The sequence below is a fragment of the Oryctolagus cuniculus genome, chromosome 6 (genome assembly GCF_964237555.1).
Source record: "Oryctolagus cuniculus chromosome 6, mOryCun1.1, whole genome shotgun sequence".
NCBI lineage: Eukaryota > Metazoa > Chordata > Mammalia > Lagomorpha > Leporidae > Oryctolagus > Oryctolagus cuniculus.
The window spans coordinates 28,524,339-28,549,802 of NC_091437.1; the positions used below are offsets into that span (position 1 = coordinate 28,524,339).

The 25,464-nt window shown below is 45.0% G+C and overlaps 1 protein-coding gene and 1 long non-coding RNA gene across 6 annotated transcripts in view; both read left to right on the forward strand.

Moving 5' to 3' along the window:
• PCDHAC2 (protocadherin alpha subfamily C, 2) overlaps positions 1–25,464 on the forward strand; it is a 200,802-nt gene that overhangs the window by 134,846 nt on the left and 40,492 nt on the right. Inside the window, exon 1 of one of the 5 annotated variants that reach the window (XM_017341106.3) lies at positions 14,209–24,056. The exons of 3 other annotated variants lie outside the window; for them this stretch is intronic. In XM_017341106.3, the coding sequence (XP_017196595.1) occupies positions 21,492–24,056 (2,565 nt within the window). In that variant the 5' untranslated portion in view covers positions 14,209–21,491. Of the gene's footprint in view, positions 1–14,208; positions 24,057–25,464 lie in introns of those variants that run through there. One more of the 5 variants, XM_017341104.3, reaches the window with a different exon arrangement.
• On the forward strand, positions 899–5,972 carry LOC138850158 (uncharacterized). The gene is made up of 2 exons (XR_011389770.1): positions 899–1,753; positions 2,119–5,972. It is a non-coding gene; the product is annotated as an uncharacterized lncRNA (long non-coding RNA).

Here is a 25,464-nt window from a genome sequence, read left to right on the forward strand (position 1 = left end):
GTGGGTGGTGGAGACCCACGTACTTGAGCCATCACCTGCTGGCTCCCACAGTTGCAGGAAGCTGGGATTGGAAGCAGAGTGAGGATGTTAATCAGGCACTTGGATGTGGTGTATGGGCATCTTAACCACAAATACCCATGCCAGTATCTTTTACATTTAATTTTAATAATGTTAAAATAACTTTTATTGCCAGTGTATGGAAGTAGAACTTGCTTTTTCTTTAGCCATCTGAACTCCACATGCCAACAACCACACTGAACCTACACAGCTGTCTAGGCAGACCTGGAGCTTACTGGGGACTGTCCTTTTTTGTAACATTTAATTTATTTATCAGCACTTTATGCAAGTATTGTTGATAGTAATACCTAATCACAGAGCACCAGTCACCTGTGTCATTCTCCCAATCAGATCCTACAAAATGAAACACCATGCTCATGTGCTTATTCCAGTGTGAGTTATCTGCTGTACACTGTACCATCACATGCTTTAAGATATGTATTCCTAGTAGAATTAAACATTTAGATGAAATATTCAAAAAAGAACTTGGTTTTTATATAAACTTTTCCTCTCAGGCCGGTGCCGCACCTCAGTAGGTTAATCCTCCACCTGTGGTGCCGGTACCCTGGGTTCTAATCCCGGTTGGAGCACCGGATTCTGTCCCGGTTGCTCCTCTTCCAGTCCAGCTCTCTGCTGTGGCCCAGGAGGGTAGTGGAGGATGGCCCAAGTGGTTGGGCCCTGCACCCGCATGGGAGACCAGGAGGAAGCACCTGGCTCCTGGCTTCAGATTGGCGCAGCATGCTGGCCGTGGAGGCCATTTGGGGGGTGAACCAATGGAAGGAAGACCTTTCTCTCTGTCTCTGTCTCTCTCTCTCACTGTCTAACTCTGCCTGTCAAAAAAAAAAACTTTTCTTCTCAGATTTTTATATTATTTTATATTTGCTACATGTACTGTTTGCCTCTCCAAATAATTCTCGTTTTACTATCTTTGTTTTTATTTTCTTTTCATACCATTTTGTTAATATAGGGCTCTTACCATGAAATCCAGTACAACAGTGAATAGAAGTGATGATAGTGAGTAGCCTTGTCTTATTCCTGATTTTAGAGATCATTTTAAATATTTAATATAAAGTGTTATTTGATTAGGTTTTCTGTTGAGATCCTTTATCAGATTAAGGAATTTCCCTTCTTTTTCTAAGTTACTGTGAGTTTTTTTTTTTAACTAAAAGAGTTGACAATTTTATTTTCACATTTCACAATACAAATGAAAACTGCACTTTTTGAAATCCTATTTCCCCCCAAAACTATTCTTTCTTTGATAAGAAGGGGGAGCAAGTCTTCTTTGTCATGCTGTTAGAAAACACCCAGAGTCACAGCACCATGATCTCCTAGTGAAGCAGAACAAGCGATACAGAACTGCTAGGAAGAGGCCTCCCCTCTCTCCTAATCTGTCCGGCCGAGTCATTCCTGGACGAGTGGGCACCATCATGGACGGGCAGGAGGTCTCATCATTGGGGGCCCCGGCATCATTGGCATATGGCCTCCCATGGGTGGCCACTATGAGTTTTTTTAATAATGAATTAGGTTTGGATTTATCATAACTTTCTGTTTATTGAAGTCATCATGTGATTTTTTAACCTTTTATTAATATCATGAATTATATTGATTGATTTACTAGTGATATGCTAACCTTGCAGTCTTTCATTGGTTAAGATTTAAATCAGTCTTGAAGGGGCCAGAGTGTGGCACAGATTAAGTTTTTTTTTTTTTTTTTTTTTTTTTTTTTTTTTTTTGACAGGCAGAGTGGACAGTGAGAGAGAGACAGAGAGAGAGAAAGGTCTTCCTTTGCCGCTGGTTCACCCTCCAATGGCCGCCGCTGCAGCCGGCGCACCGCGCTGATCCTGGCAGGAGCCAGGAGCCAGGTGCTTTTTCCTGGTCTCCCCTGGGGTGCAGGGCCCAAGCACCTGGGCCATCCTCCACTGCACTCCCTGGCCATAGCAGAGAGCTGGCCTGGAAGAGGGGCAACCAGGACAGAATCCGGCGCCCCAACCGGGACTAGAACCCGGTGTGCCGGCGCCGCAAGGTGGAGGATTAGCCTAGTGAGCCACGGCGCCGGCTCAGTTTTTTTTTTTTTTTTAAAGATTTATTTATTTATTTGAAAGTCAGAGTTACACACAGAAAGAGAGGCCGAGAGAGAAAGATCTTCCATCTGCTGGTTCACTCCCCAAATGGCCTCAACAGCCCAAGCTGTGCTGATCCGAAACCAGGAGCCAGGAGCTTCTTCCAGGTCTCCCACATAGGTGCAGGGGCCCAAGGACTTGGGCCATCTTCTACTGCTTTCCCAGGCCATAGCAGAGAGCTGGATTGGAAGTAGAGCAGCTGGGTCTTGAACTGGCGCCCATATGGGATGCTGGCAACTGCATGCGGCGGCTTTATCCGCTACACCACAGTGCCAGACCCACAGATTAAGTTTTAATTTTGGTCATTCTGCTTTTTATTTTGAAAATTCTAGTTAGGGAGAAGATGTTTAGCCTAGTGATTAAGATGCCTGTATCACACATTGGAGTGTTCACATGTTCCTGCTGGTAGACCTTGGAAGGGAGTGATGATGGCTCAAGCAGTTGGGTTTCTGCTTCCCACATGGGAGATCTGGACTGAGTTTTTGGCTTCTGGCTTTGGGCCAGGCCAGCCCTGGCCATTGCTAGCACTAGGAGCATGTACATTTTCCTTTTCAAATAAATTTTAAAAGTTTAAATATTCTAATTATTGTTCTACCTTTAATAGTTTTTTGTTCCCTGAAAATATTGCTAAACTTGCTTTTTGTTTCTTTAAACATCTCGGGTCTCCTCTGGTAGTTAGGATCTGAAGTCTGCTCTTTCAGGTAGTTTCTGCTCACATCACTGTGTTTTCCTGGTGCCGGGTTTTATTTGACTTGTGGTTGTCAGTACCGTGAAAATCATAATTTTTCAGGATATCCTGAGACCTTGGAAGAAAGTACCTGCCCTTAGGATAGATTTTTATTTACTTCTGCTAGTGCTTGAATACTGCTTGTAAAACACTCCAAATCAAGGTCAAGACGTGTAAGCCCTTGGCTGCTTAGATCATATATTCCCAGCTGAAAATATGCGGGTCTTCTGGAATCCAGCCACAGGTTTACAGATTTTTTTCCTTTCCTGTTTCCCTTTGACTTTGGTTGGTGTCAACTCAAATTTCTTAGCAATCATCTGGGCTGAAGAATAGGTGGGTTTAGTTTGGGTATACATTTTGGAAAAAATGAGAAATCATCCATAAACCAACAACAAGTACAGTAACAATTATATACTTATGTGGATCTGTTAGAAAACATTTTTTTTTTTTGACAGGCAGAGTGGACAGTGAGAGAGAGAGACAGAGAGAAAGGTCTTCCTCTTGCTGTTGGTTCAACCTCTAATGGCCGCCGCGGCTGGTGCGCTGCGGCCGGCGTACCACGCTGATCCGGTGGCAGGAGCCAGGTACTTATCCTGGTCTCCCATGGGGTGCAGGGCCCAAGCACTTGGGCCATCCTCCACTGTACTCCCTGGCCACAGCAGAGAGCTGGCCTGGAAGAGGGGCAACCGGGACAGAATCTGGCGCCCCAACCGGGACTAGAACCCGGTGTGCCTGCACCGCAAGGTGGAGGATTAGCCTAGTGAGCCGCGGCACCGGCCTGTTAGAAAACATTTTCCATGCATGTTTTAAAAAATGTTTGTAATCATTTATAATTACACTGTATTTTATTTTAAAATTATGTTTATCTTTATATAATTGAGTTATCTGCATAATGTGAATAGTGAAACTAGAGTGTGGATGACACTGTCTGTGGATGATGTTTAAAGAGGAGAGGAGAAAAGACAAAGTCCAAATTTTGTGGAGCACACTTTGAGGTCTGAGAGAATAAAAGTCTACAATCTAAGGGAAACAAACAAGTAGGAGATGTAAGCAAAAACTTCAGAAGTAGGTGATTAATGCAAATAAAGAAGAAAATTTGAATAAAAAGAATGGGATGCAGTTGTGGTATACCACAGAAATCGAGTAGCACAGGCTCTCTAAAGTGTTCTTGGACTGGTCGACATGATGTCGTTAAACACTTCGGCAAAAGTAGCTTCAGAAGTGAGGACACAGGAGAAGCACCGAATTAAAGAGTGATAGGAATCTAAAACACAGAGATGGAACTGTTGACTACTCTAAAAAGGCAATTTTACCTTCAAAGGGGGAGTAGCAGGTTGGGAGGTAGAAGTTTCTTGTTAAAGATAAAGAATGCCTGAGTCGGTTTATAACAGTGGGCAAAGGAGTGTCGAGAAGACGGTTGCAGATTATGCGAGTGGATAATTAAAGGTCTGAGACCTCATGGGTGGTGAGAAGGAATGGGTTTCCTACTTTAAATCATTTAATCAGTGGTTTAGTATTGGAGGATCAGAATTTTCCTGAGTAGAACAGGGTGCAGCAGAACAGGTGGACTTGGGGCCAATTCCCCTTATGTATTCCGGGCATTCCAGGGGTAATTACCAGATTATTTTGCCTTAGAGCACCTCAGCAAGTATGAGCATTATGTGGAAAATGCCGGGTTTCCCCCCATAGCTATTTTTGGATTTTGCAAGTCTGCTGAAGCTCTGCGGTGGTCTTTGCCTTGTTCCTCATAGTTGTGAAGTGAAACATTAAAGCTGGCCTTATTTCTCTTAACCTTTGTACACTTTTTATCACTCCAGAAATCTCTGTGCTCTGAGCTTCCAGTGTTGGTCTAGTCCTTCTGCAGATGATTGTCACTTATTTTTTATCATTATAAATTATCTGGTTTTGTTTGTCATACTTTTTTCTTGAAGATATTTTATTTAATATTAATGAGGCCAGTCTAGTCACATGGTAAATGTGTGGCATATCCCTTTTTTATCAATTTATTTTCTCTTTCTTTAAAGTGTGCCCTTGTAGAAGAGTTATTGTTGGATGCTCTTTTACCCATTTTAATAATCTCTGTATTTTTTAAAGCTTTATTTATTTGAAAGTCAGAGTTATACAGAGGAGAGGCAGAGGGTGGGGGGAAGTCTTCCATCTGCTGGTTCACTCCCCAATTGGCTGCAACAGTCAGAGCTGTGCCGATCTGAAGCCAGGAGCCAGAAGCTTCTTCCTGGTCTCCCACTCGGGTGCAGGGGCCCAAGAACTTGGGCCATCTTCTACTGCTTTCCTAGGCCATAGCAGAGAGCAGGATTGGAAGAGGAGTAGCCGGGTCTCGACCAGTGTCCATATGGGATGCTGGCACTGCAGATGGCGGCTTTACTCGCTGGGCCACAGTGCTGGCCCTGGTGTAATATATGTTTAGTTTTGTGTTCTCCAATATGCTGTTTTCTGTTAGTCCCTTCTGATTTTGTTCCTCTGTTACCTTTTATCTGTTGCCTTTTGAATGATTTTAATGTTCTTTAGAATCCTTTAATTTGGGTATTTGCTTTTTTAGTGGTGCTGTGAAGATTACAGTATGCATACTTAACTTTTCTTACTCAGAGTTAATAGTGTATCTTTCATAAAATATAGAAACCTAGCAATGATATAAGACATTTTAGCTTCTCCTATGCCACTGCTTATGATATAGTTTTCATTTGTATTAAATCTCATATAATATAAAACCCATGGGGCAGGTGCCACGGCTCACTAGGCTAATCCTCCGCCTTGCGGCACCGGCACACCAGGTTCTAGTCCCGGTTGGGGCGCTGGATTCTGTCCCCTCTTCCAGGCCAGCTCTCTGCTGTGGCCAGGGAGTGCAGTGGAGGATGGCCCAGGTGCTTGGGCCCTGCACCCCATGGGAGACCAGGATAAGTACCTGGCTCCTGCCTTCGGATCAGCGCGGTGTGCCGGCTGCAGCACGCCAGCCGCGGCGGCCATTGGCGGGTGAACCAACGGCAAGAGGAAGACCTTTCTCTCTGTCTCTCTCTCACTGTCCACTCTGCCTGTCAAAACAAACAAACAAACCCACAGCAGAAAGTTATTATACTTTTGTCTAAATAATCATTAAATGTTTTAAAGAAACTAAGAAGTTAAAACCAATAATTTTCATTTACCTAGACATTTATCATTCCCAGTGCCATTAATTTGTTCCTAAAGAGCTGAGTACTTCTTTTTTTTTTTTTTTTTTAATTTTTGACAGGCAGAGTGGACAGTGAGAGAGAGAGACAGAGAGAGAAAGGTCTTCCTTTTGCCGTTGGTTCACCCTCCAATGGCCGCCGCTGCAGCCGGCGCACCACGCTGATCCGAAGGCAGGAGCCAGGATCCAGGTGCTTTTCCTGGTCTCCCATGGGGTGCAGGGTCCAAGCACCTGGGCCATCCTCCACTGCACTCCCTGGCCATAGCAGAGAGCTGGCCTGGAAGAGGGGCAACCGGGACAGAATCCGGCGCCCCAACCGGGACTAGAACCCGGTGTGCCGGCGCCGCAAGGTGGAGGATTAGCCTATTGAGCCACGGCGCCGGCATAGAGCTGAGTACTTCTTACTTCAACCTAAAAGCTTCATCTAGCACCTCTTGTAATGCAGATATGCAGCAGTGATTTATGTTAGTTTTCATTTTTCTGAAAATATATTTATTTCTCTTGAATTTTTACCAATATTGTATCTGAATTAACATATTTATTTTTCTTCCAACATTAAAAAAAGTTCTTCAAGCCGGCGCCGCGGCTCACTAGGCTAATCCTCCGCCTAGCGGCGCCGGCACGCCGGGTTCTAGTCCCAGTCGGGGCGCCGGATTCTGTCCCGGTTGCCCCTCTCCCAGGCCAGCTCTCTGCTGTGGCCAGGGAGTGCAGTGGAGGATGGCCCAGGTGCTTGGGCCCTGCACCCCATGGGAGACCAGGAAAAGCACCTGGTTCCTGGCTCCTGCCATCGGATCAGCGCGGTGCGCCGGCCGCAGCGCGCCAGCCGTGGCGGCCATTGGAGGGTGAACCAACGGCAAAGGAAGACCTTTCTCTCTGTCTCTCTCTCTCTCACTGTCCACTCTGCCTGTCAAAAACAACAACAACAACAACAACAACAACAAAAAAGTTCTTCCGTGGCCTCCTAATGTCCATAGTTTCTGATGAGAAGTCTACAGTAAGTTGAGTTATTGTTCCCTGTCTGTTATACTATTGTTTTTGTTAGTCTTTTCGGAATGGGAATGGAGAAGCACTGATTTCAAGGTTTCCAACTTATCTTTGCTTATAAATTTGACTATGATACACTGATTTATGGTTTATTTCTTTCTTTTTTTATTTTTTATTTTTTTGACAGGCAGAGTGGACAGTGAGAGAGAGAGAGACAGAGAGAAAGGTCTTCCTTTACTGTTGGTTCACCCTCCAATGGCTGCCATGGCTGGCGCATCGCGCTGATCCAAAGCCAGGAGCCAGGTGCTTCTCCTGGTCTCCCATGTGAGTGCAGGGCCCAAGCACTTGGGCCATCCTCCACTGCACTCCCGGGCCATAGCAGAGAGCCGGACTGGAAGAGGAGCAGCCGGGACAGAATCTGGCGCCCTAACCGGGACTAGAACCCAGTGTGCTGGCACCACAGGTGGAGGATTAGCCTATTGAGCCACAGTGCTGGCCTATGGTTTCTTTCATAGTTATCCTCTTTAGGATTTACTGGGTTTATTGAATTTATAGATTTATAAACTTTACTAAATCTGGAAAAAAATTTTGTCCTTTTTTCCTCAAAATTTTTAGTTTTAATTTCTCTCTCCTCTTCTGGACTTCAATTAAATACATATGAAACCTTTATATATTTTCCAGTTTTACTATAGTATGGTTAAAGTTCCATTTTTAAGAATATATATTCCTTCTGTATTCTATATTGTTCTGTAAGTCTCTGAGACTCTATTTTATTTCAATTCTTTCTCTCTTCAGATTGGATCATTTCTATTGATCTGTTCTCGATTCATGGACTTTGGCATCTCTTATCTCCATTCCTTTTATTGTTAAGATTGATTTATTTATTTGAAAGGCAGAGTTACAGAGAAAGAGAGACAGAGCATGAGCAAGATCTTCTATGTGCTGGTTCACTCTCCAAATGTCTGCAACAGCCAGGGCTGGGCCAGGCTGATCCTAGGAGCCAGGAACTTCTTCTAGATCTCCCATATGGGTAGCAGGGGCCCAAAGACTTGGGCTTCCTTCCTGCTTTCCCAGGCACATTAGCAAGGAGCTGAATCAGAAGTGGAGCAGCCCAGGCTTGAATTGGTGCTGCAGGCTGCAGCTTAGTCCTCTGTTCCACAGTGCTGGCCCCTCCATTCTTTTAAGACCAGCTAATACTTTTGTTTTAGATATTATACTTTCTTAGTACTCAGATTTCCATTGACTCTTTTTTTCCCCCAATTTTAAATACAGGTTTATTTAAGACGGTGTGTTGTCCACTTAGATACAGTGCTTATAAAGTGCAATGTTATCTTGTTTCCTTGTGCACATGTTCCATATTCAAGTATTGGGAATGTCCAGTAATTTACTATATAGCAGCTGAACTTTGAAACTGCCACAGAACTTGCTACAAATGTGGGTCCTTCCATCTTTTACTGTGTGGAACAGTGCTGTGTCTACACTGGGCTTGGCTTGATCAGTCTCTTCACTGTGGGTGCTGAAGAAGCACCACCAGATGGAGGAGCTCCCCGACCAGGGAAGCCCCCAGGCATTCTTCCTGGCATGCCTCCTGCACTCTGGTACAGCTCGGTGGTGATGGGTTGCAGACTTTCTGCTGATGTTCAAATTCTTGCTTTTCTGAAGGCTGGTTCTTATCCAGACAGTTGATGATTTCATTGCATACGCATTGACTCTGTGTTTTCTACTTCTCTGGTAAGATTCCCTTTCTTTTTGTTTATTACCAATGTGTTTTCCTTTACCATGTTGAATATATTATGGCAGTTACTTGAAAGCTTTTTTCTGCTAATTCCAACATCCATGTCATCTCATTTGGCTTCTAAAAATTCATAACATGTTTCTGGTTTCTTATATGTTAAATGACTTGGGATCATATTGTGGATATTGTGAATTCTTGCTGTTTAGATCAAAAATGCACTTTTTCTTTCTTGTACTGAGAAATATTTCAAATTTCAATTTAGCTATTTTAGCATCAGGCTTAGCTCTTTATATGTGATTCAGGGCTCAGCAGAGAGATAGGGAGAATTTAAATTCAGAATTTAGGGCTCCCTTTCTCTGGTTCCCTGCACTCAAGGATTGCCAGCCCCTCTCCAACAGTTGTGGTGGCTCCTGGGTCCTTCTCCATGTTCCTCAGGTCAGAGAAACTTAGGGCTCTCCATCAGATTTTAGTTACCTGTGCTGTGCCGCAGCTTGATCTGCCCTTACACCAAAACAGTAAAACCAGGAATCTCACGCCATGCTGATCCCTCCCTCCAGGTTTTGGTGCTCTTTCCCCCCAAATCTGCCAGCTTCTGTTTATAGTTGGGCTTTCCTATCCATGGGATGCATTCCAAGACATTCCACAGATGCTGGAACCTTAGGTAGCATGAACCCCTGTGTATACATATGCTATTTTTGCATGGTTTTTGAAAATAATAACTTTTGGAAGTTCTAGTTCAAATATCAAAATTTCACCTATATAAAGTATGTTCAGTGGTTTCTAGTAAATGGAGAGTTGTGTAACTACCACCACTATCTAATTTTAGTACATTTTAAATTATCCCAAAGAGAAACCCTGTACCCATTAGTATCATTCCCCATTCCATACACTCTTGCCTCCAATCCCAGGCAACCATGAATCTGCTTTCTATCTCTTTAAATATGTCTATTATAGAAATTATTTACATATGATAAAGTTTAATTTAAAATCAGACACAGTAAGATATCAGAAACAATAAGAACAAAATGGGGCCGGCGCTGGGGCTCACTTGGTTAATCCTCCTCCTGTGGTGCCAGCATCCCATATGGGCACTGGGTTCTAGTTCTGGTTGTTCCTCTTCCAGTCCAGCTCTCTGCTGTGGTCCGGGAAGGCAGTGGAGGATGGCCTAAGTGCTTGGGTGCCTGCACCCGCGTCGGATACCAGGAAGAAGTACCTGGCTCCTGGATTCAGATTGGTGTAGCTCCGGCCGTGGTGGCCATTTGGGGGGTGAACCAACGGAAGAAAGACCTTTGTCTCTCTCTCTCTCACTGTCTAACTCTACCTATCAAATAAATAAATAGATAAAAAGAACAAAATGGAGCAATTATAATAATATACTATAATGAAAGTTATGTGAATGTGTGCCCAGATTCTCTCTGTACTGTACTGTAGTTTTGGACCATGGTTGATTAAAGGTAGCTGAAACCATGGGAAAAAAAACAGGATGGGGGGAACTAATGTACTCTCAAGAATCCTCAGACAGTTGCTTTATGTGTTTGAAAGTTTTGTATTTAATTGACACGGTTATACATATTTGTGGGATACACTGTCAAATTTCAATACATGTATATGAGGGTACTTCAGAAAGTTCTAGGAAATGGAATTGAAGATAAGTTTGTTTTGGTGCAAGAAATTTTGAAATACATGCATAGCTTTTTCAAAATACACATTTTTCACGAACTTTTTAAAGAACCCTTCATATATTGTGTAACGATCAAATAGGATAATTAGTGCACCTGTCAATACAAACATCTATCATTTCTTTGTGGTGAGAACATACAAAATCCTCTCTCTGGCTGTGCTGTAGGACACTAGAATTTAAATGCTTATGGAACACTGCTGTGCTGTAGCATATCAGAACTTATTCCTTCTTTCTAGTGGTAATCTTATACTCATTAACCATTCTACCCTCCTTTTGTCCAGAAGCTACATCTATCTCTGGAAGGGTCTGTTATGAACTACTTAGATATGCTGGACCCAGCTTTAGACTCTATGTTGTAAGTTTTGCTTAAATATCACATTTATCCAAGAATTTAGTTGAGTAATTTGTTTATCTCTGACTTAAGGGTTGAATAAATATCTGAAGAGGTAGATATCGATAAATGTACATTCTTTTTTTTGTAAAAAAATGATTTATTTATTTATTTGAAAGGCAATTACAGAGAGAGGGAAAGGGAGACAGGGAGACAGGGAGAGAGAGAGAGAGGGAGGGAGGGAGAGGGAGAGAGCGCTTCCATCTGCTGGTTCACTCCCCAAATGGTTGCATGGCCAGGGCTGTGCCAGTCTGAAGCCAGGAGTCAGAAGTTTCATTCAGGTCTCCCATGTGGACACAGACCCAAGAACTTGGGCTATCTTCCCCTGCTGTCCCAGGCACATTAGCACAGAGATGGATCAGAAGTATAGCACCCAGGACATGAACTGGTGCCCATGTAGGACGTGAGTGTTGTAGGCAGTGGTTCAATCCGCTGCACCAGACCCTGAATGTACATTCTTATCACATAAGCTTTACCCCTGCTCAACATATGGAAGGTGATTTTTAAAAACCATTATAATGGGGGCAGGCACTGTGGTGTAGCGGGTAAAGCTGTCACCCACAGTGCTGGCATCCCATATGGGCACCAGTTCAAGTCCCGGCTGCTCTACTTCCAATCTAGCTCTCTACCAAGGCCTTGGAAAATAGAAGATGGCCAAAGTGTTTGGGCCCCTGCACCTATGTGGGAGACCTGGAAGAAGCTCCAGGCTCCTGGCTTTGGATTGCCTCAGCTCCAGCTGTTGTGGCCATTTGGGAAGTGAACAAGGATGGAAGATCTCTCTCTCTCTCTCTCTGTCTTTGCCTCTCTGTAACTCTGCCTTTCAAATAAATAAATAAATCTAAAAAACATTATAATGAATTAGTAAATTTAAGTAAAAATAAATACAGGAAGTGGGCAAAATTTCTCAGTGAACACTTAGGTATTTATGAGAGCCATGTGGCATAAATTAAAATATGAGACCTTTTTATTAAGGAAAAGAGGGAGTGCTATGAAAATATTTCTTTACAGCACTATTTCTTTACTCTGAAATAATAATTTTGGAGACAAAGGAAAAGTAGATTAATTGGCTTATTTAGTACTTTTTAAAGATATATTTTATTTATTTGAAGAGAAGGAGGGAGGAGGGAGAGGGGAAGAGGGAGTTCTTCTATCAGCTGGTTCACTCCTCAAATGGCTGCAATGGCCAGGGCTGGGCCAGGCTAAAGCCAGGAGCCAGGAACTCCATCTGGGTCTCCCATGATGGGGGGCAGGAGCTCAAGCATTTGGGACATCCTCCCAGGTGTTTGAATAGTGAGCTGGATCAGAAGTGAAGCAACTGGGACTTGAACTGGCACTCCTGTGGGATGCTGACATCATGATGTCAGCTCCTATTTATCAATTGAGGAGATAAGTATAAATAAACAGATAAATTTGAGGGAGCACTTTGGCATATTTAACTGAAATTTGGATGTGCATCCTTTTACCTAAGGATAAATACACAGACATGTGCATACATATACTTTTGGAAATGTACCTAAATATTCAATCACAGAGTAAAAATAAATTATGAACTATCCACATAGTGAATATTATGTAGTCTTTAGTGAGAAGGAAGCAGTACTATATGTACTGACATGAAAGGATGTCCATCATTTTTTTAAGTAAAAGTGAAAAAAGTAAAGTTACACAATATTGGGTAGGGTATGGTTCTATTTTGGTAAAGTTCCTAGGTGTGTGTATTCATATATGCATAGGTAAAGTCTGGAGGAATGTACAGTTATCTGTTCATGGTTTAGTCTATAGGAGAAAAAGATTTTAAAGGACTTTCACTTTTACTGATTTTAACATTCTGAATTAATTGAATGTAGCACAAGGAACATTTTTTTAAATATTAATCACAGGAAATCTACAGCCTGACTTTATCAGGGCTGTTGTTACTTAATAGGTTATCAAATATCATAATTGATCCTTGGAAAGAATGACTTTTTGTTTTAACTTGAAAATCCCCTTTATTTCTTAATTCCTGCTAGTTTAAGGAGGACTAAATTTCCCTATCCTATGAGGCATGGCTGTCCAATGTATCCTAAATGTACAATGACTTATGAAACAATAAATTTTTCATATACAGCTGAGATTTTTAAATGAACTTATGATAACTGGATAAAAGCAATGCTAGTTCTGCTGGAGAGTACTGTAAAAACCAATCACAGGAGACTGTGATGAAATTTTAATTATAAAGGATATTGAATATCCTAATGTGACAACTGTTAGAGTAGATGTAACACTGAATTGTAAAGAGGGAAAGCGAGATTTTTATTCAGTGTTGCTTGAAAGCAGCTCTGTATAGTAAATTGTTGAACGATTCTATTTCAACTTTCATATCTTAAAGTTACCATTGTATTTTCTTTGGTTCACTAGATTTATTAGGGAATTGGCCAATAGAATTAGCTAGAGAAAAGTCACCTTAAAATAAAGTGTTAATTGATTTGGGAGTTTTGTGTGTATTTTCTTTGTGTTCTGTGCTGAAAAGCTGAAGCTGGCATTAATCAAAGCATATTGTTGTAGGTGCAGTTTGAAGGATTTTGCGGTCTTTGAGACCACTAGCTCAGAGATACCATATGAATAGAAACTACCAGATTTTTCTTCTCAATCCTGTCAGCCAAGTATAGCATGTTTCCTTTGCTTGTGATAGAAAAAAGAACAGAAAGAAAACACTGAGGCAAAACTGAACAATCTAGAAGTCATTTACAAATAGCTTTAAGAAAATGAACTCAGGGACCAGCACTGTGGTATAGCAGGTGACGCCGCTGCCTGCAGTGCCGGCATCTCATATGGGCACTGGTTCTAGTCCAGGCTGCTCCACTTCTGATCCAGCTCTCTGCTGTGGCCTGGGAAGGCAGTGGGGAATGGCCTGAGTCCTTGGGCCCTGCACCTGCATGGGAGACCAGGAAGAAGCTCCTGGCTCCTGGCTCCTGGCTCCTGGCTTCAGATCGGTACAGCTCTGGCCATTGCAGTCAATTGAAGGGTGAACCAGTGGATGGAAGACCTCTCTCTCTACTTCTTCTCTCTGTGTGTAACTCTGACTTTCATATAAGTAAATAAATCTTAAAAAAAAAAAAAGATGAACTCTGATTAGGGAAGGGTTTAAATGCTATTAATTACCTCATCACAATTTCCTAAGGTATCTTTTTCTTTTTTTATTTATTTGAAAATCAGGCATACACAGAGAGAGGAGAGGCAGAGAGAGAGAGAGAGAGAGAGAGAGAGAGAGAGAGAGAAAGGTCTTCCATCTGCTGGTTCACTCCCCAGATGGCCGCAACAGCCAGAGCTGCGCTGATGCAAAGCCAGGAGCCAGGAACTTCTTTGGGGGTCTCCCACACGGCTGCAGGGGCCCCAGGACTTGGGCCATTTTCTACTGCTTTCCCAGGCCATAGCAGAGAGCTGGATTGGAAGTGGAGCATCTGGGTCTCAAACCGGTGCTCAAATGGGATGCCGGTGCCTCAGGCCAGGGCATTAACCCGAAAAGAGACATTTAAAACTTGTAAAACATATTAACATTTTTATCTTATTAGGGGGATTTATATTTTATGCACCTTTTTGTGTGCTGTACACTTAACCTCTGAAGGAATTATAAGAGAATCTATTAAAGCTGGCTCCTTGGCGCTACTCCGCCTGCAGCGCTGGCATCCCATATGGGTGCCGATTCTAGTCCTGGCTGCTCCTCTTCCAATCCAGCTCTCTGCTGTGGCCTGGGAAAGCAGTAGAAGATGGCCCAAGTCCTTTGGCTCCTGCACCCACATGGGAAACCAGGAAGAAGCTCCTGGCTCCTGGCTTCGGATCGGCGCAGCTCTGGCTGTTGCGGCCATCTGGGGAGTGAACCAGTGGATGGAAGACCTTTCTCTCTGTCTCTCCGTCTCATTATCTGTAACTCTACCTCTCAAATAAATAAATAAAATCTTTCAAAAAATAAAAAAGAGAACCTATCACAAGGAATACATGAACTGTAGAGTGCTAAGGTATCAGGATACTAAGGGAATCCCAAAAAAGGCAGCAATTACTTGATACTCTGAATATATAAATGGATGATTTTAAGAGTTTACCTTTCTTAGAGGTACATGTTTGTCTGTTTCCAAGCAGCAAACACAATGGGCATAGAAAGCAGAAACTGGGCCTTCAGGATATGAACTCAGATCACATCTTGGAAAACAGTTCAAATTCAAGGTGCCTTAACAGTATCTAAATGAATGCTTTGGCTGGAATCCACTTGGGAACAAGGATGTTTTTTAGTGCCAGATTCTCATTTTATTCTGTGGCTAAAATCCCAAAAATTACAGAGGAGAAATGGCCAAACAAGGTTTTCTATTAAAATAAGAGGCCTTGAGTGATGAATGAAAACTTGGAATGGTTTTAATGGCAATACTCAAAGCCAAAAGTTAGCTTAAATACCAACTTAAAGAATTTGGGCATGTATTGACTCTCAAATGGAATATTGGTACTAATTTTAGTGAATTAAAAACATGGTTTAATTTAGGAAGTTGCAATTCTTGTTCCAGAATAGCTTAGCTGGCTGCTGGATTGACCTGAATACTTGCTCCCTCTTTGTCTTGAGTCATTGATAAAATGTTGAATGGGGTAAAACTGAGTGTGCATGCCTACAATTTCCAACTAGAATTTCCTTCTAGGTTGAAGTATTCCATTAATAAACACCCTTGAGTGAACCAACAGAAGGAAGACCTTTCTCTCTGTCTCTCCCTCTGTGTGTAACTCTACCTATCAAATAAATAAATAAATAAAATCTTAAAAAAAATAAACACTCTTGGGCACTGTTATTCAAACAGTTATGAAATTACCAGCCGGCGCCGCGGCTCACTAGGCTAATCCTCCGCCTTGCGGCGCCGGCACACTGGGTTCTAGTCCCGGTCGGGGCGCCGGATTCTGTCCCGGTTGCCCCTCTTCCAGGCCAGCTCTCTGCTGTGGCCAGGGAGTGCAGTGGAGGATGGCCCAAGTCCTTGGGCCCTGCACCCCATGGGAGACCAGGTGAAGCACCTGGCTCCTGCCTTCGGATCAGCGCGGTGCGCAGCGCGCCAGCTGCGGCGGCCATTGGAGAGTGAACCAACGGCAAAGGAAGACCTTTCTCTCTGTCTCTCTCCCTCACTATCCACTCTACCTGTCAAAAAAAAAAAATTACCTAACTCTACTGTCTAGTGAAAAATATAGAATTATAAGATATTTTCTAAATAAATAACAACCTGTAATATTCTATGATTCTTGTTAGAACATCTTGATTGGGTATACAATAGAAAAAGTAAAACCCTAAAATAACCAGCTTGATTTTTTTCTATTACCATTACACAGTCTGTCTCAAATCGTTAGCCTTTGTTGTCACTTTTCCAGAGATGGCTTGAATTGCTGCTAAGCAATTTTGAGACACCTCAGCTGAGTATCAATAGTATATTTGTTTCTTAAAATTAGATTTAGAGGATCCCTCCCTGAGAACCAATTGTTAGTGGTAAATATTTAGCTGATATATTCTGTCTGCAGGAAGGGAGATGTGAAAAAAGTCAGCTGTCATTTTTACAAAAATCTTTTATCTTCCCTACGAATGGGCATTGTACCTGTGAATGCGTTGGAAAGTATTTTCCTTCTGGAGATGCATGAAGATCAGAATCCTGTTCCTTTTTAACAAAATGGAGCTTTAAAAACTACTTTGGGCCACAATTAAACATGAGGGATGTGCCATTTTTTAAATTTTTAAATGTTAAATTTATTTATTTGAGTCACAGAGAGAACTCCCATTTGCTGGTTTACTCTTCAAATACTCCCAGATCCGAGGCTGGGCCAGGAACTCAAAAACAGTACTCACATGGGGGTGAAATGGACCCTCCTACTTGAGCATCGCTTGGTGCCTATCAGAGTGCACATTAGCAGGAGGCTGGAATCTGGCGCAGAGCTGGGACTCAAGCACACATGGTGTGGGTGTTTCAAGCAGCATAAACCACGGGGCCAAACATCTGCCCTAAGGATGCTTGTTTGTCTACTTTTTAAAAACTAAAAAACATAGGTTCTGTGGAGCAATCTAAAGACACAAGGTACTTCTGTGTATTGGCAGATACTTTTATAGTAGTCATCCCAAAACTTGATCAAACTAATAAGCATGTTCTTTGGCCCTAAGGCCAGAGGACTGTTTGTTTTCCCAAAGGAAAATGATTTGTAATGATGTTAATAATGAAGAAAGGAAAATTTATGTGAATTAGGAAAGTTTATGAGTGCCAGCATTTTTCCTGTAGGCTTAATTCTGTTGTGTTGTGATTGGTTTTGTTCTTTTGCCCAGTGATCTCATCATGGATGCATTTCACAAATATAATTAAGAAACACAATTGAGGAATACTATTTCGAAATCCTTGTCTAGCATAGGAGTAAAAGTACTGTATCCTGTCTTTTCTTCTTGCATCAGGTCCCTTTGTTTTGAGCAAGGAGTATCTTTATAATTTATAATTTCAATATGAAATAGAGTGATAACATACTACTTTTGGGCACAGTCTTTCTTAGGGTCCAGCAACTTTATTAGTGGCATTCAGTTCTCCAAGTTTGAAATGTTTCATTTCAAATTTTCATTGGACAATTTTAAATGAAAAAATCTGTAGGGAAACCATTGCAGGTTCTTGATTCCTTTGCCCATAAGACATGCTCTGTGTACAGCAATGAGGGAATGCCTGAGTTGTAGCAGCTGTTCATGCATTTGCTAAAAATAGGAGTTGGAGAAAATGAAGCAACTAACAGTTACTTATTGAGAGTCTCTAAGATTTCCTACACTGTGAAGGAGACACAGAAATATATGACATGGCTCCTGTTAGGTTCTCATAATGAAAGAGATAACATTAAAGTATTTAGATGAATAAAAGAATGACATATATCTCAGGGCTGGCGCTGTGGCACAGCAGGTTAAAGCCCCAGCCTGCAGTGCTGGCATGCCATATGGGCACCAGTTCTAGTCCTGCCTGCTCCACTTCTGATGCAGCTCTTTACTATGGCCTGGGAAGGCATGGAAGAAGACACAGGTCCTTGGGCCCCTGCACACAAGTGGGAGACCCAGAGGAAGCTCTTGGCTCCTGGCTTCCCATTGGCTCAACTCTGGCCTTGTGGCCATTTGGAGAGTGAACCAACAGATGAAAGATCTGTCTCTGTGTCTCTACCTCTCTCTGTAACTCTTTCAAATAAATAAAATAAATCTTAAAAAAATGACAGCATTCAGAGATGTGCTGCAGACTGTGAAAGTGTTTAAAATAGACTCTGTTTCATGGATTAGGTGGGTTTTGATCTGGGCCCTGAAAATGTACAAGTATATAAGGCTTAGAAGGGGGTGGGTGGGAAGAAACTATTTCTGCTCAGAATTGCACAAATGAATTTACAAAATTTAGTTCTGTTCAAAAAAACATTAATTGAGCATCTCTGTGCCAAGCTCTATACTGAGTGGTGGAGATTACAGTATATAAAGGAACTACCCTGTACTCGGTTGCAAAAGTATTTCTGTATGTCCTAAAAATGTGAATCTCTTGTGAAGACACACATCCTTTAAAGGAAATCTTATGACAGAAGTCTGTTTCTCTTGGTGATATAAAAAGGGGTTGGTTTTTTGTTTTTGTCTTGTTTTCAAAATATAGGCTAAATTCTAGAGCTAAATGAGAAAGCTTAACTTTGGTGCACTTTCATCTTCCCCATCATCACAGGTTTCTTATCTGGCATCATTATAGATGCATGTCTGTGTTTGATACTGAGGGGCCATGCTATATAGAGACTGTCAACTAAGGTGTTACCTGGTAATAATAAACTGCTGCATTTAACAGCGACAGTCACTGTACAAATCGCTTGACATATATTATCTCATGTAATCGCAATAGATATCACTCAATATTGTTTTCCCCAATTAAGCCAAGCAGACTGAAGCTAAGCACAGCCACACACTGGCAGAGGTTTGCCTGACTCCAGGTTCTGTGTTCTTAGTAACTGTTCTGTTCTGCTTTCTAATTGCTCATTCTTGAAGGTCCAAGGGAAGGAATGCATAGTGGTGTGGGTGAGGCATAAGCATTAATATTTGCAGAACAGGCACTTACCAACAGTTGGAACAATCACATTCCAACAACTGGCAAGGTTGGCAGGAGCCTCAGTAGAGTAGTGTGGGGAGCTAAGTCATCCTAGTGCCAAATGCAGAGTACACTATCTCTTTAATACGCTCTCTTTGAAAAGGAGGGTGACTGTGTTGGCCCTGTGTTTCCCTTCCTAATCTAATTACTTGAGAGAGTAAACACTAGTTGGAGCTTCCGATCTTAAAACATCAAAATGGACAACCTGGCAGGTGTCCTTGCTGGAAGATGACAAGATTGCTGAAAGACAGGTCCTGCTTTTTTCCCAAGACGTGACACTCGGGGACTTCCATTACAAACATCACTGAGCCTCTGTCACTCTAATCTCTTCTGTAAGTGCCTGTGATTTTTTTCAGGGGCACAGGGCCACGCATGGTCAATACCCAGTGGCCAGGTTTCTGAGCCGTGGGCAGAGGTGGCAGCGACTGGGAGGGCTGGGAGGCAATGTGGGAAAGGAAGGTCACTTTTCCTGACAACTTATAACTTGATTCCACTTATAAGCCATTTGTTTTCAGAAATAAGTAATGGGTGAGGACATAGGCCAGGCCTACAATTTGTGCACTTGGGAGATTAAGGCTCTGTGAGATCAAATTACCACGGCAAACAGAGACAGAGTTGCAGTGGGGATGTTCAGGGAGGGTACAGACTGGGAAAAGCCAGAGTCCAGAGAAAGGAGGCAGGAATAGATTCTGATGGAAATTGCTTCCCACTCTGCATCCTTGAGGGAACAAAGAGGACAAATGAGCAGCAGCGGTGATAGGAAGAAGCTGGGAGTTTTCTCTGGGTTAGATTGGTTAGGGCGGGCAGACTTGGTAGTGAGTGCACTTAGCGGGTAGAAGGCAGGGGTACGCTAGGTCAGGCCTTTGAAATCTAGGTGTTAGGATTAAGACCTTGGCTCCCTCAGCTGTTCCTCGAGGAGGGAGGCATGTCAAGTGTCAGGTCTTACTCTGGCTTTTTTCCAGTCCAGAGCTAGAAAATGACCCACAGAGGGAGATGTGAGAAGGCTAAAGGATGCTGGGAGATGAGGAAGAGAAAGGACATTTTGGTGGGTGCTTTTGGCACGTGGAGCAATAGATGAAAACCTCTGTGGAAGACGAGAGAGAAGGCCTGGGAAGAATGACACAGCATGGAAAGACTTCCCTCTGCATTCTCTGCTGAAGAGACTGCTGTGTGTTGCCTCTGCAGCAACACAAGGGAAGTCTTGGGGGCACAGAGAGGCAGAAGTCTGTAGGAGCCCTGTATTTATAGAAGATGAGCTGCAGCCACTGAAATAACTGGCAATTGTAAAAATAAAGCCCAGCCTCCCACGTTTTGCTTAATAACAGATTTTTTTTTTAAACTGCAATGCATTAATGGAGTTGGAGTTCCAGCCTGGCTTGGGGGATCAAGACTAACTCTTGATTTCATGGTTTTGCAGGCTCTTAAAAACATTGTCATTCATTAAAGAAAAAAATTAAATCACTCTTGAAAGAAAAAGATTTGAAGTAAGATTAGGAAAAGGATAGACTCTCTTAGAATTTTTATCAGGCTTTCCCCTATTGTGATCAAAACGGGTCAAGTAAGATCCCTGTGCCGGCAGCTTCATGGAGCCAATTTTAAAAAGAGCATTGTAAACACCGAAACGCTGGTGATTTGCCAGGGCACACACGGAAAGGCTGGATGTTGGATCCCAGGCTTGCGCTTGCCACCCCCCACATCCCCACTCCTCCCCCTTTGCCTAGGAGTTTAACACTTTCTGGAGTACTTCAGAGTGTTCCAGGGCAGGTCCTCCGCACCTGCAGAGCCCTTGCTTGCGATTGTTTCCTTTGAATGTTGGAGCTGTCGCCCAGGTGCCGGTACTTAACTGGGGCCCCTCCGTTTATTTTTCTGGATTGCGCTTGAAAATTGTTTTCCTGGGAAGCTGAGAGCTGGAGTTCTAGGGACTTTACTGCTTTCCCCCACACTAATCTCCTTACAAGACCCGTTAGGCAGGCGCGAGACCGTGGAGACTGGATGAGCAGTGCGTTGGGGGCAGGGAGGAAGGGAGTGGCCGAGTTTCTGCGGTCGGCTGCTGGGAGCCGGCGGGTCCCGGCTGGGGAGGGGCCTGGAGCGGCTGGAGCGGCTGAGCAGTTCGGGGTCGCCGTCTGCCACCTGGGTGCGGAATCCACGCAGGACTTGCTCAGCGCTCCCCCCGCCCCCTCCTCCTCCCCTCCTGCTTCCTTTTCCCTCCCTCTGGAGCAGCTACGGCTGCAGCCGCAGGAAGCCGAGCGGGGCTGAGCGGCTCCGACGCGAGCAGAGGCGCGGAGATGTGGGGGAGTCAACGCAGGCGGCGGGACCAGGAGCCCTTGGGAGGCCCGACGAGGGGAGCGGCCCCCGGCGTTTGCTAGCGCGTGAGCCGTGGGGGAGCGGCGCAGGGTGGCACGAGCGGAGGCGGAGGCGGGGCCCGGGCGCGGAGCACGGCTGGGGACGCTGCTGCCTCCGGCCCTGCCCCGCTGCCTCCGGCGCGGCCGGTGGCTATGGAGCAGGCGGGCACCAGACGTGGGGCCACAGAGCGTCCACGATCCCGGGGGCCCATGCCCTGGCTGCTGCTGCTGCCTTTCCTGATGCTGCTGCTGCTCCCACTGCCGGGCCCAGCGGCCTCCCAGCTACGATACTCGGTGCCGGAGGAGCAGGCTCCCGGCGCGCTCGTGGGCAACGTGGCTAGCGCGCTGGGGCTGGAGCTGCGGCGTCTGGGGCCCGGCTGCCTGCGCATCAACCATTTGGGGGCACCCAGCCCGCGCTACCTGGAGCTGGACCTGGCGAGTGGAGCGCTCTTCGTCAACGAGCGCATAGATCGGGAGGCGCTGTGCGAGCAGCGGCCTCGCTGCCTGCTCAGCTTGGAAGTGCTGGCGCACAACCCCGTGGCGGTGAGCGCCGTGGAGGTGGAGGTACTGGACATCAACGACAACTCGCCGCGTTTCCCGCGGCCCGACTACCAGCTTCAGGTAAGCGAATCGGTGGCTCCTGGAGCGCGCTTTCACATAGAGAGCGCGCAGGACCCCGACGTGGGCGCCAACTCGGTGCAGACCTACGAGCTCAGCCCCAGCGAGCACTTCGAGCTGGACCTTAAGCCCCTGCAGGAGAACAGCAAGGTGCTGGAGCTGGTGCTGCGGAAGGGCCTAGACCGCGAGCAGGCAGCCTTGCACCACCTGGTTCTCACAGCCGTGGACGGGGGCAGCCCGGCTCGCTCCGGCACAGCCCAGATCTCTGTGCGTGTCCTGGACACGAATGACAACTCTCCCGCCTTCGACCAGACCACTTACCGCGTCCAGCTGCGGGAGGACGCGCCCCCAGGCACACTGGTGGTGAAGCTGAACGCCTCAGACCCGGACGAGGGCTCCAATGGCGAGCTCAGCTACTCCCTGAGCAGCTACACGTCAGACCGGGAGAGGCAGCTCTTCAGTATCGACGCCAGCACCGGGGAAGTGCGAGTAATCGGGGCGCTGGATTACGAGGAGGCCTCCTCCTACCAAATCTATGTGCAGGCAACCGACCGGGGTCCAGTGCCCATGGAGGGTCACTGCAAGGTGCTGGTGGACATCGTGGACGTGAATGACAATGCCCCGGAGGTGGTGCTCAGGGATCTGTACAGCCCGGTGTCCGAGAATGCTACGCCCAACACCCTGGTGGCCCTTCTCAGTGTCAACGACCAAGACTCCGGCTTGAATCAGAAGGTGAGCTTGGGCATGGAGGCCACTCTGCCTTTCCGACTGAGCGGCTTTGGCAACCCCTACACGCTGGTGGTGAGCGGCCCCCTGGACCGGGAGCGGGTGGCCGCCTACAACATCACGGTGACCGCCACTGACGGGGGAATACCACCGCTCACGTCCCAGCGGACCTTGCAGGTGGAGATCTCTGATGTCAACGACAATCCGCCGAGCTTCCTGGAGGACTCCTATGCCATCTACATCCAGGAGAACAACTTGCCAGGTGTCCTGATGTGCACGGTACAGGCCACAGACCCTGATGAAAAAGAGAATGCGGAGGTGACCTACTCTCTCCTGGAGAGGGAGATTCAAGGGCTGCCAGTCACCTCCTATGTCTCCATTAACAGTGCCAGTGGCAGCTTGTACGCCGTGAACTCCTTTGACTATGAGAAGTTTCGGGAGTTCTTTGTGACGGTGGAGGCCCAGGACAAGGGGGTCCCATCGCTGAGCAGCACTGTGACCGCCAATGTGTATGTGGTGGACGTGAATGACCACGCCCCTCACATCCTGTACCCTACCTCAACCAATTTGTCTGCAGCCATTGAGATGGTGCCTCGAACTGCCCCTGCTGGCTACCTGGTCACGAAAGTTATAGCCATGGACTCAGACTCTGGGCAGAATGCATGGCTCTTTTACCATCTAGTCCAGACTTCTGACCTGGACCTCTTTAAGGTGGAGCTGCACACAGGAGAAATCAGGACTACCAGGAAGATGGGAGATGAGAGTGGCACCACCTTCAACCTGACCGTGGTGGTCCGAGACAATGGGGAGCCAAGGCTGTCATCCTCTGTCGCCATTACAGTGGCCGTGGTGGACAGGGTTTCTAAAATCTTCCCCGACACGCAAAGACACGTGAAGAGCCCTCGGACATACTCTGAAATTACACTTTATCTGATAATTGCATTAAGCACAGTGTCTTTTGTATTTCTTTTGACAATCATTGTTTTGAGTATCATCAAGTGCTACCGCTACACTGCGTACGGCACTGCTTGCTGTGGAGGATTCTGCGGCGTGAGAGAGCGGTGCCCTGCGGAACTCTACAAGCAGGCCAACAACAACATTGATGCCAGGCTACCCCATGGCCTCAAAGTGCAGCCTCACTTCATTGAGGTTCGAGGGAATGGCTCCCTCACCAAGACTTACTGCTACAAGGCCTGTCTGACAGCAGGCTCAGGGAGTGACACGTTCATGTTTTACAACACAGGCGCCCAGACAGGACCAGGGCCTGGGGGGGCCCAAGCGGCAGTGACAGACAGCAGGCACCTCACAGGCCAAAGTGGGCAGAGTGCTGGGAACCTGATTATTCTCAAAAATGAGGCTGTTTCTCAAAATGAGGTGAGACGGTGGTCAAGGGGTCTTCCACGAAGCTAGCGTCATGTGGTTGGTCTTACGGACTTGTTAGCAGGGGCAAGAATTATCTGGTAACCTGAGTATAAATAGTCTCTAATTTGTTCTTAATCTGCTATGTTGCCTGTCTAGAAAAGTAACATGGGAGAATTTGTTTTGCTTCTCATTTTTGTTTCTGGTATATGAGTACATACCCAGAACATTCTTTGCAAAGTAACAACCAGTCTTAGATATGTGAGGTTAAAGCACAGTACTATAGAGAAATAGACTGGCTTGGGCCTGAGGGTTACGTTTCAGGGAGCAGCATGATGGGATTCAAGGAGAAAAGGCCTCTGCTAGATCATCTATAGGAAAAGTTGGGTTTCTTTAATCCTATAGGAGTATATTTTTTTAAAAAAACCTCTTAAACCTATAGGGCCTGTCATGGTCAACTCTATAGACTTTTCCCTGTTTATGTCTTGTGTTGTCTACTGTGCAAGTTGTCCAGTTAATCTCTCCTGTAACTGCCCTGAAATAATATGATAAGATCCTCTGGAAATTCATGTGAGCAGCATCAGAGAATGTGAACCTTGTCCTGAAGCCAAAGCTTGCTTTGGTGCTGTGACGTCCTAACTCTTCTATAGGGGGCTGTCAGAGGAAATGAGTGATGTCATTTGTCTGGGTGGACCAGGGAGATTTTAGAATAAGTGGACTAAGGATGGTGAAGACCAGGACAAGCTGGGCTTGAACAGGAAGAGAAGGGGCAAAGAACTCTCCCACCAGCCACCTTTCTTGGCATACTCCGAATTCATCGTAGGAGGATATCCCTGGTACTTTAGTAGTCTGTAATCTTCTGATTTCCTGTTGACAGTTCCTGTGGTCTTGAGGAGCTGTAAAGTAGCCTTTTCAAGCCCCTAATTCTTTAAGTGACAAGACCTCAAGGCACACGTTCATTTTCTAAATCTAAAAATCTGGTTTGGCAATAACCACAAAAGGCTTGGAAAGTGGATGCCTTACTGGACATGAATACAGGTGTTAGCATATGCGCTGGTTCTGAGCTCTAAGAAGGCGTAACTCCAGTGTATTCATTATTGTGAAGAAGGTACGTAAATTGCTGGAAAGTGCATGGGTGTGTGTGTAGTATGTTGTCTCCACGTGTGTGCTTGAAATGATAGACACCCGCTGTGTGATTCTTTAAACTTAGGTCTTAAGAGCCAAGATTTTTTCCCATACATAGTGATGAATTATCTTTTGAAATAACTACTTAGTAGGTAGGAATTTTAAAGCTAGTTTTTGTCTGTTCTGTGTTCTTGTGATGCTTTTTCATTCTCACATCACTGTCTTTTTATCAATGTCCATATTGTCACATGCCAAGTTCATGATAATCTTGGATGTAATGCAGAAGCACAGTTTCCTG